The sequence below is a fragment of the Galleria mellonella genome, unplaced genomic scaffold, assembly GCF_026898425.1.
Source record: "Galleria mellonella isolate WM207_F2 unplaced genomic scaffold, CSIRO_AGI_GalMel_v1 utg65, whole genome shotgun sequence".
NCBI classification, from domain to species: Eukaryota; Metazoa; Arthropoda; class Insecta; order Lepidoptera; family Pyralidae; genus Galleria; species Galleria mellonella.
Genome location: NW_026442138.1, coordinates 1 through 20,525, shown reverse-complemented (window position 1 = coordinate 20,525; position 20,525 = coordinate 1). Strand labels below are relative to the sequence as shown.

The 20,525-nt window shown below is 54.5% G+C and overlaps 4 protein-coding genes across 4 annotated transcripts; all 4 read left to right on the top strand.

The window, feature by feature from the left end:
* The first annotated feature begins 2,248 nt into the window (after positions 1-2,248).
* Positions 2,249-5,423, top strand: LOC128201999 (uncharacterized). The gene is made up of 3 exons (XM_052900731.1): positions 2,249-4,568; positions 4,616-5,250; positions 5,299-5,423. Exons 1-3 carry the CDS (start codon positions 2,806-2,808, stop codon positions 5,421-5,423), a joined length of 2,523 nt encoding a protein of 840 aa, XP_052756691.1. The 5' UTR covers positions 2,249-2,805.
* A 3,829-nt stretch (positions 5,424-9,252) lies between these two features.
* On the top strand, positions 9,253-9,809 carry LOC128201998 (DNA-binding protein HEXBP-like). The gene is made up of 2 exons (XM_052900730.1): positions 9,253-9,528; positions 9,582-9,809. The coding sequence occupies exons 1-2, from the start codon at positions 9,253-9,255 to the stop codon at positions 9,807-9,809; spliced, it is 504 nt and encodes a 167-aa protein (XP_052756690.1).
* Positions 9,810-9,871: 62 nt separating this feature from the next.
* LOC128201997 (uncharacterized) lies at positions 9,872-11,183 on the top strand. The gene is made up of 2 exons (XM_052900729.1): positions 9,872-9,997; positions 10,093-11,183. Exon 2 carries the CDS (start codon positions 10,527-10,529, stop codon positions 11,181-11,183), a length of 657 nt encoding a protein of 218 aa, XP_052756689.1. The 5' UTR covers positions 9,872-9,997; positions 10,093-10,526.
* A 1,894-nt stretch (positions 11,184-13,077) lies between these two features.
* Positions 13,078-17,790, top strand: LOC128201996 (uncharacterized). Its single transcript, XM_052900728.1, has 3 exons — positions 13,078-13,216; positions 15,378-16,847; positions 16,892-17,790. Exons 1-3 carry the CDS (start codon positions 13,078-13,080, stop codon positions 17,788-17,790), a joined length of 2,508 nt encoding a protein of 835 aa, XP_052756688.1.
* Positions 17,791-20,525: the final 2,735 nt, after the last annotated feature.

The following is a 20,525-nucleotide window of genomic DNA, read 5'->3' as shown; positions in this document are numbered from 1 at the left end:
CACTAGACACTCAGACACTAGACCCTCGGACACTAGACACACGGACACTAGACACTCGGACAATAGACACTCGGACACTAGACACTCGGACACTAGACACTCAGACACTAGACACTCGGACACTAGACACTCGGACAATAGACACTCGGACACTGGACACTCAGACACTGGACACTCAGACACTAGACACTCAGACACTGGACGCTCAGACACTAGACAAACGGACACTAGACACTCGGACACTAGACACTCGGACACTAGATACTCGGACACTAGACACTCAGACACTAGAAACTCAGACAATAGACACTCGGACACTCAGACACTAGACACTCGGATACTAGACACTCGGACACTAGACACTCGGACACTAGACACTCGGACACTAGACACTCGGACACTAGACACTCGGACACTAGACACTCGGACACTAGACACTCGGACACTAGATACTCGGACACTAGACACTCGGACACTAGACACTCGGGCACTAGACATACGGACACTAGACATTCGGACATTAGACACTCGGACACTATACACTCGGACACTAGACACTCGGACACTAGACACTCAGACATTAGATACTCGGACACTAGACACTCGGACACTAGATACTCGGACACTAGACACTCGGACACTAGATACTCGGACACTAGATACTCGGACACTAGACACTCTGACACTAGACACTCGGACATTAGACACATGGATACTAGACACTCGGACACTGGACACTCAGACACTGGACACTCAGACACTAGAAACTCGGACAATAGACACTCGGACAATAGACACTCGGACACTGGACACTCAGACACTGGACACTCAGACACTAGACACTCAGACACTGGACGCTCAGACACTAGACCCTCGGACACTAGACACACGGACACTAGACACTCGGACACTAGACACTCGAACACTAAACACTCGGACACTAGACACTCAGACACTGGACACTCGGACACTAGACACTCGAAAACTGGACACTCGGACACTGGACACTCAGACACTGGACACTCAGACACTAGAAACTCGGACAATAGACACTCGGACAATAGACACTCGGACACTGGACACTCAGACACTGGACACTCAGACACTAGACACTCAGACACTGGACGCTCAGACACTAGACACTCGGACACTAGACACTCAGACACTAGACACTCGGACAATAGACACTCGGATACTAGACACTCGGACACTAGACACTCAGCCATTAGACACTCGGACACTCACTCGGACACTCAGACACTAGACACTCAGACACTAGACACTAGACACTCGGATACTAGACACTCGGACACTAGACACTCGGGCACTAGACACTCGGGCACTAGACACTCGAACACTAGACATTCGGACACTAGACACTCAGACACTAGACCCTCGGACACTAGACACACGGACACTAGACACTCGGACACTAGACACTCGAACACTGGACACTCAGACACTGGACGCTCGGACACTAGACACTCCGACACTGGACACTCAGACACTAGACACTCGGACACTAGACACACGGACACTAGACACTCGAACACTAGACACTCGGACACTAGATACTCGGACACTACACACTCGGACACTAGACATTCGGATGTTAGATACTCAAACACTAGACACTCGGACATTGGACAATCAGACACTGGATATTCTAAGTAATGTAAAGTAAATCTAAACAGCACTGGCATATGTTGACTACTGTACGCTAGATGGAGCGAAGCGTAATATATACGTTTAGTAGCACGGGTATATGTTGAATTAATAAACGCTAGATGGAGTAACACGGACAATAATAATATATGATAACAAAATTAAGCCATTGCACGCTAGATGGGGACACTTGAGATTTAAATGTCGCTAAACTTTTAATTTCACCTAGCACGGGTATATGTTGAATTAATAAACGCTAGATGGAGTAACACGGACAATAATAATATATGATAACAAAATTAAGCCATTGCACGCTAGATGGGGACACTTGAGATTTAAATGTCGCTAAACTTTTAATTTCACCTTTCAATACATAGTGTGCAGAGCACTCATAACCTTCGGTTAGGTTAGGTTAGGTTAGGTTAGGTTAGGTTAGGTTAGGTTAGGTTAGGTTAGGTTAGGTTAGGTTAGGTTAGGTTAGGTTAGGTTAGGTTAGGTTAGGTTAGGTTAGGTTAGGTTAGGTTAGGTTAGGTTAGGTTAGGTTAGGTTAGGTTAGGTTAGGTTAGGTTAGGTTAGGTTAGGTTAGGTTAGGTTAGGTTAGGTTAGGTTAGGTTAGGTTAGGTTAGGTTAGGTTAGGTTAGGTTAGGTTAGGTTAGGTTAGGTTAGGTTAGGTTAGGTTAGGTTAGGTTAGGTTAGGTTAGGTTAGGTTGGGGTGCTGGGTCGGAAAACCTCCAAGAGTGCCCTGGCTCATTGTACGGTCACTTGTCCTGGTGCGGATACGTCCGGCGGGAACGGTGGCTGACAATGGCTGGGGCCTGGTGCATCCTGGGCAACGGCGGTAAGTGACTTCTCGCTATTTAGAGATCTCACTTACTGACGGCTAATCTTCCGACGCCGCGGGTGGGACGAGTTCGTGACGCACTATTTGTGTTGCGGACTTGCCTGACTCGCTCTTCGTTTTGTTTCGTCTTCCTTTTTTTATTCTTCGTTTTTGTTTTGTTTGTTTTATTTTTGTTTTGAGTCTTTACTGTCGTCTTTTCTATCTTCTGTTTTCTTTCTGTCGTTTTGTTTTTTCTATCACTTTTCATTTTCAATTTCCTTTCGCCTTTCACGGGACCTTCCCCGTTAAAAAAGGAAAACATGAGAATGGCCAGTCGCAAAACTGAATTCCCCAGGGCGGTACCGTCGGGAGACGGAGAATCCGCCACCACCGCACCGGTTCAGCCGGGGGTGGTCAGCCCCGTGTATCTGGGGGGGGCAACGGAAGGCCAGAGTGGAGTAGGAGATGTTGTAATGGAGGAGGTAGTAATGGAGGCGGGACTGGCGACTACAGTCGTGCCAGTCAGGGCCAGTCGGAGTCTGGAGGTGGATCCGGCGACGGATGAGGAACTGGCCAGTCTTGCCGGCGAGATCGACAGCATGTTATCGCGGTCGACCTCGATGGCAAGTCTTTTCAGTGGAGATGAGAGTGGGCTACTCGAGCGCCCCCGTTCTAGGCGCAAGAGACGAATATCCGAAACCGACGATGGGTCGGCTACAGGATCTGGATGTGACACGCAGTCGGCCGCCAAAAAGGCGAGCGCGGCTAAAAAATCAGCTAAGAGTGCAAATCGGCGCAGTCAATTCTGCGTTTCGTTATACGAGGGCGGAAACACGGTGCCCCCGAATACGTCCGAGCTGGAGAAGACTCTTCTCTCGGCGTCCAGTGGAAAAGGTCGTGGCACCGGATTGGCGAAGGCGAAAGCCGACTTGGCTGCCGCCAAAAATCGGAATTTGGAACGTGAGGTTGCCCCTGCAGTGGCGGGCTCCTCCAGGATGTCGGTGCATTCGGAGTTCAAGAAACCCCCTCAGCCCGGGGGTCAGTTCACCGACCCCTTGGAGGCAGAGATGGACGGCTACGTGAGCCACATATCGGAAACGGTGCGGAAATGCGGTAACATAAAAGGAACCATAATTAAAGAGATTAAGTCCTCCCTGACCGGGATCCGCATCGTGACTGAGAAGATGCTCGAGAGGGGCACCTCAGCCGAGTACGTCGAACTCCGGAAGGAGAATGCTCGGCTGGCCACGGAGATGGCGAACCAGCGCGTCAGAATGGACGGCATGCTCGAGGAGGCGATCAAGGATCGCAAAGAGATGAAGGCGTTGCGGATGGCACTTTCGTCATCGGGCGGCGACCAGTCGGCCAACACCTCGGCCTACAGTGAGCTCCAGCGCGAACTAGAGCTAGTGCGCAAGGAAAATGCAGAGCTTGCGGAGCAGTACGTTGCGGACCGTCGCGAGCTTCGTCGTCTGAGGCAAGAGCTGGAGGAGGCCAAGAAGGCTACACAGCCACCCTCAGCGTCTGCGGCCGCGGAGAGAGCGCCTGCCGCCCCGGCCCCTTTACAGCCGGGAGCGGTCCCTTCAGAAGAAGAGGGAATGGAGGCAAGGATTGTTCGGCAAATCGGTGACATATTCAGTGCCCGGTTTGCCATCATCGAGGAACGGCTGGGCCAGGTCGGAGGACCCAAGCCGCCACGTAAGCGGAAAAATCGCAAGAGAGCCTCACAGCCACCCACAAATCGGGATGTCGAGGAGGATCCGAAGAGGAATGGCCCGCCTAGACAGCCGGCCAAAGCCACTGAGACGGGTGCAGACGCTGCTCCCTTACCGTCGACAAGCAATATGTCGGAGGGGTGGTCGACGGTGGTTCGACGGGGCAAGCGGCCCAAGGCAACAAAGCCGCAGGCAGATCCCGCCAGACAGACGGCACCTAAAGAGGCGGCGCCCGCCAAACAACTGGCCGGCAAGAAAAAGAAGGGAAGGCGGAGGCGATTCCGTCAACCTAAGTCACATGCAGTAGTCCTGACCCTGCTGCCTGAGGCTGAGGAGAGAGGATTTACCTACAAGGACGTGTTCAGGAGGCAACCACAAAACTGTCGCCTCAAGAAATGGGCATCTCCGGGATCAGGTATAGGCTGGGCGTCACACAGGCGCGCATCTTGGAAGTGCCAGGCGCCGACTCAGGCGATAAGGCAGATCTGTTGGCGACCAGGCTGACAGAAATTCTGCCGGAGGGAATAGTCAAGATCTCGAGGCCGATGAAGACGGCGGAACTGCGCATCGGAGATCTTGACGACTCGGTCGTTCCAGCGGATGTGGTCGCCGCGGTTGCGCGGGAAGGGGGTTGTGGCGAGGCCTCTGTCAGTACGGGGGAGATCCGTCGCAGTCCTTCGGGTGCCGGCACTATCTGGGTGCGCTGCCCAGTAGGTGCAGCCAGAACACTGGCCAAGGCGGGCCGGATTAAAATTGGCTGGGTGATGGCGCGGGTTCAACCTCTGGATCCGCGCCCCTTGCGGTGCTACCGCTGCCTGCTCTTAGGGCACGTAGCACAGCGGTGCACCGCGAGAGTCGATACCGGCGGAGGCGTCCTATGCTTCCGCTGTGGGCAGGCGGGCCACAAGTCCGCAAATTGTGAGGCGCCATCTCCAAGATGCGGCGTATGCGCCGCGGCCGGCAGAAAGGCGGACCATAGGGTGGGTGGCACGGCCAAGTGCAGCCAACCGCGGAAGGCTCGAGCTTCGGCACGAGATGGCCGCGGGGGCGGTGAGTCGATGGACACATAAAGTTCGTCGGCTCTGACGTGGATCTCAGGCGGCGGATGGCGGGAATCATCCGGCGCCCAGAAGAGACAGGAGATCCGAGAGTCGGAGCGCTGCGTATTCCCGGCGCTCCACTCGAGAGGCCCGATGGGGCAGCGCCGCTGGTGGTATGGATGAATGCGGAAGCGCACCCAGGCCACCGGTGTTAAGGCGCGGAGAGGAATACCGGGGCGTTTTTAGTGGGTAAGAATCCCACAGTACCCATCGTCATCCCGCTGGCGGTGGGTCTCTTTCTGAAGATTTTCCCCTCGTTAAAAAAAAAAAAAAAAAAAAGGTTAGGTTAGGTTAGGTTAGGTTAGGTTAGGTTAGGTTAGGTTAGGTTAGGTTAGGTTAGGTTAGGTTAGGTTAGGTTAGGTTAGGTTAGGTTAGGTTAGGTTAGGTTAGGTTAGGTTAGGTTAGGTTAGGTTAGGTTAGGTTAGGTTAGGTTAGGTTAGGTTAGGTTAGGTTAGGTTAGGTTAGGTTAGGTTAGGTTAGGTTAGGTTAGGTTAGGTTAGGTTAGGTTAGGTTAGGTTAGGTTAGGTTAGGTTAGGTTAGGTTAGGTTAGGTTAGGTTAGGTTAGGTTAGGTTAGGTTAGGTTAGGTTAGGTTAGGTTAGGTTAGGTTAGGTTAGGTTAGGTTAGGTTAGGTTAGGTTAGGTTAGGTTAGGTTAGGTTAGGTTAGGTTAGGTTAGGTTAGGTTAGGTTAGGTTAGGTTAGGTTAGGTTAGGTTAGGTTAGGGTAGGTTAGGTTAGGTTAGGTTAGGTTAGGTTAGGTTAGGTTAGGTTAGGTTAGGTTAGGTTAGGTTAGGTTAGGTTAGGTTAGGTTAGGTTAGGTTAGGTTAGGTTAGGTTAGGTTAGGTTAGGTTAGGTTAGGTTAGGTTAGGTTAGGTTAGGTTAGGTTAGGTTAGGTTAGGTTAGGTTAGGTTAGGTTAGGTTAGGTTAGGTTAGGTTAGGTTAGGTTAGGTTAGGTTAGGTTAGGTTAGGTTAGGTTAGGTTAGGTTAGGTTAGGTTAGGTTAGGTTAGGTTAGGTTAGGTTAGGTTAGGTTAGGTTAGGTTAGGTTAGGTTAGGTTAGGTTAGGTTAGGTTAGGTTAGGTTAGGTTAGGTTAGGTTAGGTTAGGTTAGGTTAGGTTAGGTTAGGTTAGGTTAGGTTAGGTTAGGTTAGGTTAGGTTAGGTTAGGTTAGGTTAGGTTAGGTTAGGTTAGGTTAGGTTAGGTTAGGTTAGGTTAGGTTAGGTTAGGTTAGGTTAGGTTAGGTTAGGTTAGGTTAGGTTAGGTTAGGTTAGGTTAGGTTAGGTTAGGTTAGGTTAGGTTAGGTTAGGTTAGGTTAGGTTAGGTTAGGTTAGGTTAGGTTAGGTTAGGTTAGGTTAGGTTAGGTTAGGTTAGGTTAGGTTAGGTTAGGTTAGGTTAGGTTAGGTTAGGTTAGGTTAGGTTAGGTTAGGTTAGGTTAGGTTAGGTGGTTGGGTCGGAAAACCTAGGTTGGTTATTGTTAGGTTACTTGTCCTGGTTGGGATACGTCCGTTAGGAACGGGTTCTTACAATGGCTGTTAGGTTATCCTGGTTAGGGTAGGTTCGGTTAGGATTAGTTAGGTTAGGCGGGTTAGGTTCGTGACGCACTATTTGTGTTGCGGAGCCTGACTCGCTCTTCGTTTTATTTCTACTTCTGTTTCGTTTTTGTTCGTTTTTTTGTTTTTGTTTTGTTTTTGTTTTTGTTATATCTTTTCTGTCGTTTTCTGTCATCTTTCTCTTTTCTGTCGTTTTTGTTTGTCTATACTTTTCAATTTTCAATTTCTTTTCGCCTTCCTACGGGACCTCACCCGTTAAAAAAAAGGAATAAAGATGTAATGGCCAATCGAAAAACTGAATTCCCCAGGGCGGTACCGTCGGGAGACGGAGAATCCGCCACCACCGCACCGGTTCAGCCGGGGGTGGTCAGCCCCGTGTATCTGGGGGGGGCAACGGGAGGCCAGAGGGGAGTAGGAGAAGATGTTGTGAGAGGAGAGATTGTGAAGGAGGTGGGACTGGAGACCAAAGTGGTCCCGGTAAGAGCACGCCGGAGTATGGAGATCGATCCGGCTATGGACGATGAATTGTCCATGCTTGCCCGCGAGATCGACAGCTCGCTTTCGCGGTCGACCTCGTGTGCAAGTATGTTATTCAGTGAGGATGAGGACTTTTTGGAGCGTCCTCGCTCCAGGCGCAAAAGGCGCCATTCGAGAAGTGATGACGAGTCGTCAGTTGTCGAAAGCGACTCACAATCCTCGGCTAAGAGGAAGGGAAAGGCTGGGAAGGCAAAAGCCCCCAGCAGCGCAGAGCAGTTCCGTGTCGCTCTGTACGAAGGAGGAAACACCGTTCCGCCCAAGGCTATTCCACCTAAGGCCACGGGCCGATATGCAGGACTGTCGCAGGCGAGGGCCGACCTTGCCGAATATGTCGATAGAGAAATGGAGAAAGAGGCCGCAGAGGCCGTTGCCGGCACTTCGAAACCAGTGACTCGCCATTACAACATATTCCCCGTGGAGGAAATTAAGCGAGCAGACGTCGTCGGAGCCGAAATGGATGAATGTGCCAGAAACGTTTTGGAGGCCGTCAAAAAATCTGGCCACTTGAAGGGTACGATTATAAAAATGATCAAAGAGAATATAACGACCATCCGCAGAAACACGGAGTGGTTCGTTGACCGGACGAATACGGCTGAATGCGCTGATCTGCGCAAAGACAACGCTCGGTTGGAGGCTGAGTTGAAAGAGCGGCAAATTATGATGACCGGCATCCGCGAGGAGTCGGTCAGAAGCGCCGTCGAGATGAGGGCCCTTCGCAAGGCAGTCGCTAACGCCCCAAACGCGAAAGAGGTGCTCGAGCTTAGAGCCGAGAGGGAAAACCTTGAGCGTCAGGTTCAGTCATATGTCGACGAGACCATAGACCTGAAGAGGAGATTGCTGGAGCAGAGCGTTGAGATCCGCAAGCTTAAAAACCAGCTACAAGAGCTGCAAGCCTCGCCAGTGCCGCAGCGTGCGCCTGGTGAGGCTACCAAGGACAGGACATGTGCTGCACCGGCCCCTATACAGCCGGTCGCGGCTTCTCCAGATGAGAGCCTGGAGGCGAGAATTGTACGGCAGATCGGAGACATTTTTAATGTCCGACTTGCCGCAATTGAGGAACGGCTCGCACAACCCGGCAAGAGGAAGCCGGCACGCAAGGCGAAAGCCGCAAGGAGTGCCTCGCAATCCGCTCCGCGAGCACCGAAGGCACCAACCCAGAGTAGGGACCGGGCAACTCAACCGGTTTCAGCTGGCGATCCGGGCACGAGTCGCGCCCCGCCGCCGTCCGCTAGTACAACAACGGAGCAGTGGACGACGGTCGTTCGGCGCGGCAAGCGTCGGAAGAAGACCCCAGCGAAGGAGGCCCCCGCCAGTCAGGCGGCACAAGAGAAGACGGCGCCTGCCACGACACCGGCGCCGAAGCCAAAGAAGAAGAGGAAGAGAAGATTCCGTCTTCCGCGCTCGCAGGCAGTCGTTATTACTCTGCAGCCCGGTGCGGAAGAAAAGGGTATAACCTATGCGACAGTGTTCCGAGAGGCCCACAGCAAGCTCTCACCGACCGAACTCGGAATCACCGATGCCAGGTTCAGATTAGGCGCCACAGGGTCGCGTATACTGGAGGTGCCAGGCGCCGATTCAGGCGACAAAGCAGACCTGCTGGCCAATAAGCTGGCAGAGATCCTGCCGGAGGGGGCCGTCAAGATTTCCAGGCCGATCAAGTCGGCTGAACTGCGAATACGGAATCTTGACGACTCGGCTACACCTGCCGAGGTCATTGCCGCGGTTGCGCGGGAAGGTGGTTGCGACGAGGCCCTCATCAAGACGGGGAGATCCGTCGCGCTCCCTCGGGAGTCGGCTCCATATGGGTTCGCTGCCCAGTAAGTGCTGCCAAGGCCCTGTCCAAAGCCGGCCGGGTAAGAGTGGGCTGGGTAATGGCTCGGGTTCAGACATTAGAACCGAGGCCCATGCGGTGCTACCGCTGCTTGCTCTCTGGGCACGTAGCGCAGTGGTGCACCGCCAGTGTGGACACCAGCGGGGGCGTGTTGTGCTTCCGCTGCGGAAAAGCGGGCCATAAATCCGCTCAGTGTACCGCGCAGTCGCCAGCTTGCGGTTTCTGCGCCGCGGAGGGTCGAAAATCCGACCACAGAGTAGGCAGCACAGCAAAGTGCCGTCCACGGAAGGCTCGAGCTCCGGCGCGAGATAGCCGTGTAGGCGGCGAGGCGATGGATACCTAGCGGTGCAATTTACACGCCGTTGGGAGTCCATCGGCTCCGATAGTGATCTCCAGGGCGGAGGATGGCGGGAGACGTCCGAAGCCCATTGTGTGGTAGGAGATCCGAGAGTCATGCGCTGCGTATTCCCGGCGCATCACTCAGAGAAGCCCTGTAAAGGGGGCGGCGCTGCTGGTGGTGTGGATGATTGCGAAAGCGTACCCAGACCACCGGTGCGAAAGCGCCAAGAGGAATACCGGGGGGTTTTTAGTGGGTAAGAATCCCACAGTATCCACCGTCATCCCGCTGGCGGTGGTTCTCTTTCTGAAGATTTTCCCCTCGATAAAAAAAAAAAAAAAAAAAAAAAAAAAAAAAGGTTAGGTTAGGTTAGGTTAGGTTAGGTTAGGTTAGGTTAGGTTAGGTTAGGTTAGGTTAGGTTAGGTTAGGTTAGGTTAGGTTAGGTTAGGTTAGGTTAGGTTAGGTTAGGTTAGGTTAGGTTAGGTTAGGTTAGGTTAGGTTAGGTTAGGTTAGGTTAGGTTAGGTTAGGTTAGGTTAGGTTAGGTTGGGGTGCTGGGTCGGAAAACCTCCAAGAGTGCCCTGGCTCATTGTACGGTCACTTGTCCTGGTGCGGATACGTCCGGCGGGAACGGTGGCTGACAATGGCTGGGGCCTGGTGCATCCTGGGCAACGGCGGTAAGTGACTTCTCGCTATTTAGAGATCTCACTTACCGACGGCTAATCTTCCGACGCCGCGGGTGGGACGAGTTCGTGACGCACTATTTGTGTTGCGGATTTGCCTGACTCGCTCTTCGTTTTCTTTCGTCTTCCTTTTGTTATTCTTCGTTTTTGTTTTGTTTGTTTTATTTTTGTTTTGAGTCTTTACTGTCGTCTTTTCTATCTTCTGTTTTCTTTCTGTCGTTTTGTTTTTTCTATCATTTTTCGTTTTCAATTTCCTTTCGCCTTTCACGGGACCTCCCCCGTTAAAAAAGGAAAACATGAGAATGGCCAGTCGCAAAACTGAATTCCCCAGGGCGGTACCGTCGGGAGACGGAGAATCCGCCACCACCGCACCGGTTCAGCCGGGGGTGGTCAGCCCCGTGTATCTGGGGGGGGCAACGGAAGGCCAGAGGGGAGTAGGAGAAGATGTTGTTGTGAGAGGAGAGATAGTGAAGGAGGTGGGACTGGAGACCAAAGTGGTCCCGGTAAGAGCTCGCCGGAGTATGGAGATCGATCCGGCTATGGACGATGAATTGTCCATGCTTGCCCGCGAGATCGACAGCTCACTTTCGCGGTCGACTTCGTGTGCAAGTATGTTATTCAGTGAGGATGAGGACTTTTTGGAGCGTCCTCGCTCCAGGCGCAAAAGGCGCCATTCGAGAAGTGATGAGGAGTCGTCAGTTGTCGAAAGCGACTCACAAACCTCGGCTAAGAGGAAGGGAAAGGCTGGGAAGGCAAAAGCCCCCAGCAGCGCAGAGCAGTTCCGTGTCGCTCTGTACGAAGGAGGAACACCGTTCCGCCCAAGGCTATTTCACCTAAGGCCACGGGCCGATATGCAGGACTGTCGCAGGCGAGGGCCGACCTTGCCGAATATGTCGATAGAGAAATGGAGAAAGAGGCCGCAGAGGCCGTTGCCGGCACTTCGAAACCAGTGACTCGCCATTACAACATATTCCCCGTGGAGGAAATTAAGCGAGCAGACGTCGTCGGAGCCGAAATGGATGAATGTGCCAGAAACGTTTTGGAGGCCGTCAAAAAATCTGGCCACTTGAAGGGTACGATTATAAAGACGATCAAAGAGAATATAACGACCATCCGCAGAAACACGGAGTGGTTCGTTGACCGGACGAACACGGCCGAATGCGCTGATCTGCGCAAAGACAACGCCCGGTTGGAGGCTGAATTGAAGGAGCGGCAAATTATGTTGACCGGCATCCGCGAGGAGTCGGTCAGAAGCGCCGTCGAGATGAGGGCCCTTCGCAAGGCAGTCGCTAACGCCCCAAACGCGAAAGAGGTGCTCGAGCTTAGAGCCGAGAGGGAAAACCTTGAGCGTCAGGTTCAGTCATATGTCGACGAGACCATAGACCTGAAGAGGAGATTGCTGGAGCAGAGCGTTGAGCTCCGCAAGCTTAAAAACCAGCTACAAGAGCTGCAAGCCTCGTCAGTGCCGCAGCGTGCGCCTGGTGAGGCTACCAAGGACAAGACATGTGCTGCACCGGCCCCTATACAGCCGGTCGCGGCTTCTCCAGATGAGAGCCTGGAGGCGAGAATTGTACGGCAGATCGGAGACATGTTTAATGTCCGACTTGCCGCAATTGAGGAACGGCTCGCACAACCCGGCAAGAGGAAGCCGGCACGCAATGCGAAAGCCGCAAGGAGTGCCTCGCAATCCGCTCCGCGAGCACCGAAGGCACCAACCCAGAGTAGGGACCGGGCAACTCAACCGGTTCCAGCTGGCGATCCGGGCACGAGTCGCGCCCCGCCGCCGTCCGCTAGTACAACAACGGAGCAGTGGACGACGGTCGTTCGGCGCGGCAAGCGTCGGAAGAAGACCCCAGCGAAGGAGGCCCCCGCCAGTCAGGCGGCACAAGGGAAGACGGCGCCTGCCACGGCACCGGCGCCGAAGCCAAAGAAGAAGAGGAAGAGAAGATTCCGTCTTCCGCGCTCGCAGGCAGTCGTTATCACTCTGCAGCCCGGCGCGGAAGAAAAGGGTATAACCTATGCGACAGTGTTCCGAGAGGCCCACAGCAAGCTCTCACCGACCGAACTCGGAATCACCGATGCCAGGTTCAGATTAGGCGCCACAGGGTCGCGTATACTGGAGGTGCCAGGCGCCGATTCAGGCGTCAAAGCAGACCTGCTGGCCAATAAGCTGGCAGAGATCCTGCCGGAGGGGGCCGTCAAGATTTCCAGGCCGATCAAGTCGGCTGAACTGCGAATAAGGAATCTTGACGACTCGGCTACACCTGCCGAGGTCATTGCCGCGGTTGCGCGGGAAGGTGGTTGCGACGAGGCCCTCATCAAGACGGGGGAGATCCGTCGCGCTCCCTCGGGAGTCGGCTCCATATGGGTTCGCTGCCCAGTAAGTGCTGCCAAGGCCCTGTCCAAAGCCGGCCGGGTAAAAGTGGGCTGGGTAATGGCTCGGGTTCAGACATTAGAACCGAGGCCCATGCGGTGCTACCGCTGCTTGCTCTCTGGGCACGTAGCGCAGTGGTGCACCGCCAGTGTGGACACCAGCGGGGGCGTGTTGTGCTTCCGCTGCGGAAAAGCGGGCCATAAATCCGCTCAGTGTACTGCGCAGTCGCCAGCTTGCGGTTTCTGCGCCGCGGAAGGTCGAAAATCCGACCACAGAGTAGGCAGCACAGCAAAGTGCCGTCCACGGAAGGCTCGAGCTCCGGCGCGAGATAGCCGTGTAGGCGGCGAGGCGATGGATACCTAGCGGTGCAATTTACACGCCGTTGGGAGTCCATCGGCTCCGATAGTGATCTCCAGGGCGGAGGATGGCGGGAGACGTCCGAAGCCCATTGTGTGGTAGGAGATCCGAGAGTCATGCGCTGCGTATTCCCGGCGCATCACTCAGAGAAGCCCTGTAAAGGGGCGGCGCTGCTGGTGGTGTGGATGATTGCGAAAGCGTACCCAGACCACCGGTGCGAAAGCGCCAAGAGGAATACCGGGGGGTTTTTAGTGGGTAAGAATCCCACAGTATCCACCGTCATCCCGCTGGCGGTGGTTCTCTTTCTGAAGATTTTCCCCTCGTTAAAAAAAAAAAAAAAAAAAAGGTTAGGTTAGGTTAGGTTAGGTTAGGTTAGGTTAGGTTAGGTTAGGTTAGGTTAGGTTAGGTTAGGTTAGGTTAGGTTAGGTTAGGTTAGGTTAGGTTAGGTTAGGTTAGGTTAGGTTAGGTTAGGTTAGGTTAGGTTAGGTTAGGTTAGGTTAGGTTAGGTTAGGTTAGGTTAGGTTAGGTTAGGTTAGGTTAGGTTAGGTTAGGTTAGGTTAGGTTAGGTTAGGTTAGGTTAGGTTAGGTTAGGTTAGGTTAGGTTAGGTTAGGCCAGGCCAGGTTAGGTTAGGCCAGGTTAGGCCAGGTTAGGCCAGGCCAGGTTAGGCCAGGCCAGGCCAGGCCAGGCCAGGCCAGGTTAGGTTAGGCCAGGCCAGGTTAGGCCAGGCCAGGCCAGGTTAGGCCAGGTTAGGCCAGGGCCAGGTTAGGCCAGGCCAGGCCAGGCCAGGTTAGGTTAGGTTAGGTTAGGCCAGGCCAGGTTAGGCCAGGCCAGGCCAGGTTAGCCAGGCCAGGTTAGGCCAGGTTAGGCCAGGCCAGGTTAGGTTAGGCCAGGTTAGGTTAGGTTAGGCCAGGCCAGGCCAGGCCAGGTTAGGTTAGGCCAGGCCAGGCCAGGCCAGGCCAGGCCAGGCCAGGCCAGGCCAGGCCAGGCCAGGTTAGGCCAGGTTAGGCCAGGTTAGGCCAGGCCAGGCCAGGCCAGGCCAGGCCAGGCCAGGCCAGGTTAGGCCAGGCCAGGTTAGGTTAGGTTAGGTTAGGCCAGGCCAGGTTAGGTTAGGTTAGGTTAGGCCAGGTTAGGCCAGGCCAGGCCAGGCCAGGTTAGGCCAGGCCAGGTTAGGTTAGGTTAGGTTAGGTTAGGTTAGGTTAGGTTAGGTTAGGTTAGGTTAGGTTAGGTTATGTTAGGTTATGTTAGGTTAGGTTAGGTTAGGTTAGGTTAGGTTAGGTTAGGTTAGGTTAGGTTAGGTTAGGTTAGGTTAGGTTAGGCCAGGTTAGGCCAGGTTAGGTTAGGCCAGGCCAGGTTAGGTTAGGTTAGGCCAGGTTAGGTTAGGTTAGGTTAGGCCAGGCCAGGTTAGGTCAGGTTAGGTTAGGTTAGGTTAGGTTAGGTTAGGTTAGGTTAGGTTAGGTTAGGCCAGGCCAGGCCAGGCCAGGCCAGGTTAGGCCAGGCCAGGTTAGGTTAGGTTAGGTTAGGCCAGGCCAGGTTAGGTTAGGCCAGGTTAGGCCAGGTTAGGTTAGGTTAGGTTAGGTTAGGTTAGGTTAGCTTAGGTTAGGTTAGGTTAGGTTAGGTTAGGTTAGGTTAGGTTAGGTTAGGTTAGGTTAGGTTAGGTTAGGTTAGGTTAGGTTAGGTTAGGTTAGGTTAGGTTAGGTTAGGTTAGGTTAGGTTAGGTTAGGTTAGGTTAGGTTAGGTTAGGTTAGGTTAGGTTAGGTTAGGTTAGGTTAGGTTAGGTTAGGTTAGGTTAGGTTAGGTTAGGTTAGGTTAGGTTAGGTTAGGTTAGGTTAGGTTAGGTTAGGTTAGGTTAGGTTAGGTTAGGTTAGGTTAGGTTAGGTTAGGTTAGGTTAGGTTAGGTTAGGTTAGGTTAGGTTAGGTTAGGTTAGGTTAGGTTAGGTTAGGTTAGGTTGGGGTGCTGGGTCGGAAAACCTCCAAGAGTGCCCTGGCTCATTGTACGGTCACTTGTCCTGGTGCGGATACGTCCGGCGGGAACGGTGGCTGACAATGGCTGGGGCCTGGTGCATCCTGGGCACCGGCGGTAAGTGACTTCTCGCTATTTAGAGATCTCACTTACCGACGGCTAATCTTCCGACGCCGCGGGTGGGACGAGTTCGTGACGCACTATTTGTGTTGCGGATTTGCCTGACTCGCTCTTCGTTTTCTTTCGTCTTCCTTTTGTTATTCTTCGTTTTTGTTTTGTTTGTTTTATTTTTGTTTTGAGTCTTTACTGTCGTCTTTTCTATCTTCTGTTTTCTTTCTGTCGTTTTGTTTTTTTCTATCATTTTTCGTTTTCAATTTCCTTTCGCCTTTCACGGGACCTCCCCCGTTAAAAAAGGAAAACATGAGAATGGCCAGTCGCAAAACTGAATTCCCCAGGGCGGTACCGTCGGGAGACGGAGAATCCGCCACCACCGCACCGGTTCAGCCGGGGGTGGTCAGCCCCGTGTATCTGGGGGGGGGGGGGGACAACGGAAGGCCAGAGGGGAGTAGGAGAAGATGTTGTTGTGAGAGGAGAGATAGTGAAGGAGGTGGGACTGGAGACCAAAGTGGTCCCGGTAAGAGCTCGCCGGAGTATGGAGATCGATCCGGCTATGGACGATGAATTGTCCATGCTTGCCCGCGAGATCGACAGCTCACTTTCGCGGTCGACTTCGTGTGCAAGTATGTTATTCAGTGAGGATGAGGACTTTTTGGAGCGTCCTCGCTCCAGGCGCAAAAGGCGCCATTCGAGAAGTGATGAGGAGTCGTCAGTTGTCGAAAGCGACTCACAAACCTCGGCTAAGAGGAAGGGAAAGGCTGGGAAGGCAAAAGCCCCCAGCAGCGCAGAGCAGTTCCGTGTCGCTCTGTACGAAGGAGGAAACACCGTTCCGCCCAAGGCTATTTCACCTAAGGCCACGGGCCGATATGCAGGACTGTCGCAGGCGAGGGCCGACCTTGCCGAATATGTCGATAGAGAAATGGAGAAAGAGGCCGCAGAGGCCGTTGCCGGCACTTCGAAACCAGTGACTCGCCATTACAACATATTCCCCGTGGAGGAAATTAAGCGAGCAGACGTCGTCGGAGCCGAAATGGATGAATGTGCCAGAAACGTTTTGGAGGCCGTCAAAAAATCTGGCCACTTGAAGGGTACGATTATAAAGACGATCAAAGAGAATATAACGACCATCCGCAGAAACACGGAGTGGTTCGTTGACCGGACGAACACGGCCGAATGCGCTGATCTGCGCAAAGACAACGCCCGGTTGGAGGCTGAATTGAAGGAGCGGCAAATTATGTTGACCGGCATCCGCGAGGAGTCGGTCAGAAGCGCCGTCGAGATGAGGGCCCTTCGCAAGGCAGTCGCTAACGCCCCAAACGCGAAAGAGGTGCTCGAGCTTAGAGCCGAGAGGGAAAACCTTGAGCGTCAGGTTCAGTCATATGTCGACGAGACCATAGACCTGAAGAGGAGATTGCTGGAGCAGAGCGTTGAGCTCCGCAAGCTTAAAAACCAGCTACAAGAGCTGCAAGCCTCGTCAGTGCCGCAGCGTGCGCCTGGTGAGGCTACCAAGGACAAGACATGTGCTGCACCGGCCCCTATACAGCCGGTCGCGGCTTCTCCAGATGAGAGCCTGGAGGCGAGAATTGTACGGCAGATCGGAGACATGTTTAATGTCCGACTTGCCGCAATTGAGGAACGGCTCGCACAACCCGGCAAGAGGAAGCCGGCACGCAATGCGAAAGCCGCAAGGAGTGCCTCGCAATCCGCTCCGCGAGCACCGAAGGCACCAACCCAGAGTAGGGACCGGGCAACTCAACCGGTTCCAGCTGGCGATCCGGGCACGAGTCGCGCCCCGCCGCCGTCCGCTAGTACAACAACGGAGCAGTGGACGACGGTCGTTCGGCGCGGCAAGCGTCGGAAGAAGACCCCAGCGAAGGAGGCCCCGCCAGTCAGGCGGCACAAGAGAAGACGGCGCCTGCCACGGCACCGGCGCCGAAGCCAAAGAAGAAGAGGAAGAGAAGATTCCGTCTTCCGCGCTCGCAGGCAGTCGTTATCACTCTGCAGCCCGGCGCGGAAGAAAAGGGTATAACCTATGCGACAGTGTTCCGAGAGGCCCACAGCAAGCTCTCACCGACCGAACTCGGAATCACCGATGCCAGGTTCAGATTAGGCGCCACAGGGTCGCGTATACTGGAGGTGCCAGGCGCCGATTCAGGCGACAAAGCAGACCTGCTGGCCAATAAGCTGGCAGAGATCCTGCCGGAGGGGGCCGTCAAGATTTCCAGGCCGATCAAGTCGGCTGAACTGCGAATACGGAATCTTGACGACTCGGCTACACCTGCCGAGGTCATTGCCGCGGTTGCGCGGGAAGGTGGTTGCGACGAGGCCCTCATCAAGACGGGGGAGATCCGTCGCGCTCCCTCGGGAGTCGGCTCCATATGGGTTCGCTGCCCAGTAAGTGCTGCCAAGGCCCTGTCCAAAGCCGGCCGGGTAAAAGTGGGCTGGGTAATGGCTCGGGTTCAGACATTAGAACCGAGGCCCATGCGGTGCTACCGCTGCTTGCTCTCTGGGCACGTAGCGCAGTGGTGCACCGCCAGTGTGGACACCAGCGGGGGCGTGTTGTGCTTCCGCTGCGGAAAAGCGGGCCATAAATCCGCTCAGTGTACTGCGCAGTCGCCAGCTTGCGGTTTCTGCGCCGCGGAAGGTCGAAAATCCGACCACAGAGTAGGCAGCACAGCAAAGTGCCGTCCACGGAAGGCTCGAGCTCCGGCGCGAGATAGCCGTGTAGGCGGCGAGGCGATGGATACCTAGCGGTGCAATTTACACGCCGTTGGGAGTCCATCGGCTCCGATAGTGATCTCCAGGGCGGAGGATGGCGGGAGACGTCCGAAGCCCATTGTGTGGTAGGAGATCCGAGAGTCATGCGCTGCGTATTCCCGGCGCATCACTCAGAGAAGCCCTGTAAAGGGGGCGGCGCTGCTGGTGGTGTGGATGATTGCGAAAGCGTACCCAGACCACCGGTGCGAAAGCGCCAAGAGGAATACCGGGGGGTTTTTAGTGGGTAAGAATCCCACAGTATCCACCGTCATCCCGCTGGCGGTGGTTCTCTTTCTGAAGATTTTCCCCTCGTTAAAAAAAAAAAAAAAAAAAAAAAAGGTTAGGTTAGGTTAGGTTAGGTTAGGTTAGGTTAGGTTAGGTTAGGTTAGGTTAGGTTAGGTTAGGTTAGGTTAGGTTAGGTTAGGTTAGGTTAGGTTGGGGTGCTGGGTCGGAAAACCTCCAAGAGTGCCCTGGCTCATTGTACGGTCACTTGTCCTGGTGCGGATACGTCCGGCGGGAACGGTGGCTGACAATGGCTGGGGCCTGGTGCATCCTGGGCAACGGCGGTAAGTGACTTCTCGCTATTTAGAGATCTCACTTACCGACGGCTAATATTCCGACAGAGGTGGTGTGCGGCGAGCCCAAGTTTGGGTTCGTTGTGTTTTCATTGCGGGGGCGGGTTCTGTCCCGTGGCTCCTCGTAGTAGGAGTGGTCGGCGGGCCCGGCGGGTGCTTTGCTGCGCAGCCGGGCTGGCTTCTGTGCCACCGCTGAAAAACCGTAATCCCTCACGAAGGCGTGGTCATGTCTTACACCTGAGTGAGGGGACGGGGGCCTTGGCTTAACCGCCCGGGCCGCGAGGAGTAAACCTCTATAAAAATCCGTTTGTACCAAGTTCCGGTGCCCGGCGAGGGGCAGCTCATTCTGCGGATCGCGCCGTGGGGCGCAAATTCCTGTGTTCGACGTCGTGCTTCGTGGAATGGGTGGTCGGTAACGTCATATCGGCCGTTAGGGCACCAACCGCTGGGCACCTGCCGCACCCAGTGTGTATTAGGCCGCACATGGAAGCAGGGGGCGACCCCATGTGTGACTTCATCCCCCATACTCGTGGGAATCAAATGGAATCGCTAAACATAAAAAACTCTTTTGACGTTTTGGAGTCCGAGAAGGACGGCGTGATGTTGGAGCCCGTGAAGGGCGGAGCGACGTTGGAGCCCGGGAAGGGCGGTGTGGTGACGGAGCCCGGGAAGGGCGGAGAGAAAGAGATGGTGAGATTGAAGGAGTGCGCGGTGGTGTTGACTCGAAGCCCGAGTGTTGCACTCAACAGAACCGCAAGCGAGGAAAGGATGGATGTTCTGGATTCATCGGATACGGGTAGCTTGATGACTGTTGCGTCGCTACCCATGGAGGAGACCAAGTCCACTGAGGGGGAGTTGAGCTCCAAATTTTTCAGGGGCCGACTCCGGGCGGGGTCAAAAAGAAGATGTTTGCGGACGAGCTCGGATTCCGACTCTGGCTCGGAAGTAATGCAGGGGTCATCGCCTTCCTCCATGGCGAAAGGAGCGCGCAGAGGACGTGGTCGGCCGCCAACAACCGGCCAATATGTCGGGCTCGCCAAAGCTCAGGAATACCTGAACAAGGTCAAGAGGGAAGAGCTTGAGCTGCGGGCTATGGAAGAAGTTTCGGACCTGGCACGCCGGGTTCTTCCGCGCAGAGGCGCGCAGGCAGCGTTGCCCGCTGCGGAAGAGGCGAAAACAACCCATGAGCTGTCCAAAGTGATTGATGACGCCATGGAAGTGGTCGCCCAAATTGCTGCCAGGTCTAAAAACCTGAAGGGTGGCTATGTTCGCGACCTGAAGAACGTGGTCGCAACAGTCAGGTCGGCGACTGTGAACATAGCCAAGTGTACCTCTTCTGAGGACAACATAAAGCTGATCGAGGAGAATGCGCGGCTGCGTGCGGAGCTGAATGACGTCCGCAAGGAGCTCCAAGAAGTACGCGCCGAAGTGCGTTCTATAAGTGAGAGGCCGGCTGCGCTGCCCGTCAACTCCCCTCAATTACTGGGGAACCAGGACGTCCTAGACCAGCTGATGCTGATGATTAGGAATGCCATCGATGAAAAAATCGATGGCATCAGGGACCGGCTGCTACCGGAAAAGCGGCGTATCCCGCTTGCCGCGGACCTGAGGGCGGCACAAGCGGGAGCATCTGCGGCAACGCAGCCAATTGGTGGGTCGGTCCCTCAGCCTCCAACCGTGGCGGATGCCCCAAAGACCAAGAAGAAAAAGGCGAGGAAGGGAAGGGCAAGTGAGGTCGAGGACTTAGGGTCCCAGGCGCCAGACGCCGCTCCGCGAGCGCAGCCCCAGCCGGTGGTGGCGAACACTAACGAAGAGGGGTGGACCACCGTCGTCAAACGGGGAGCCAAGAAACGGCAAACACAGGCGGGCGCGCCAAAAAAGGCGACGCAGAGCGTGAAGAAACCGGCGCCGTCCAAACTGCGTCCTCCTCGTTCGGCGGCGGTGGTTGTCGCCATAAACGAAGAGGCACAGAGAAATGGCGTTAACTACGCCCAGGTTTTGAGGGAAGCAAAGTCCCAAATAAGTCTTCCCTCCCTGGGCATTGAGTCTATTAGGTGCAGAACCGCTGCAACCGGCGCCAGAGTCATCGAAATCTCTGGCGCCACGAGCGGGGATAAGGCTGACGCTCTTGCCTCAAAACTCCGGGAGGTGCTC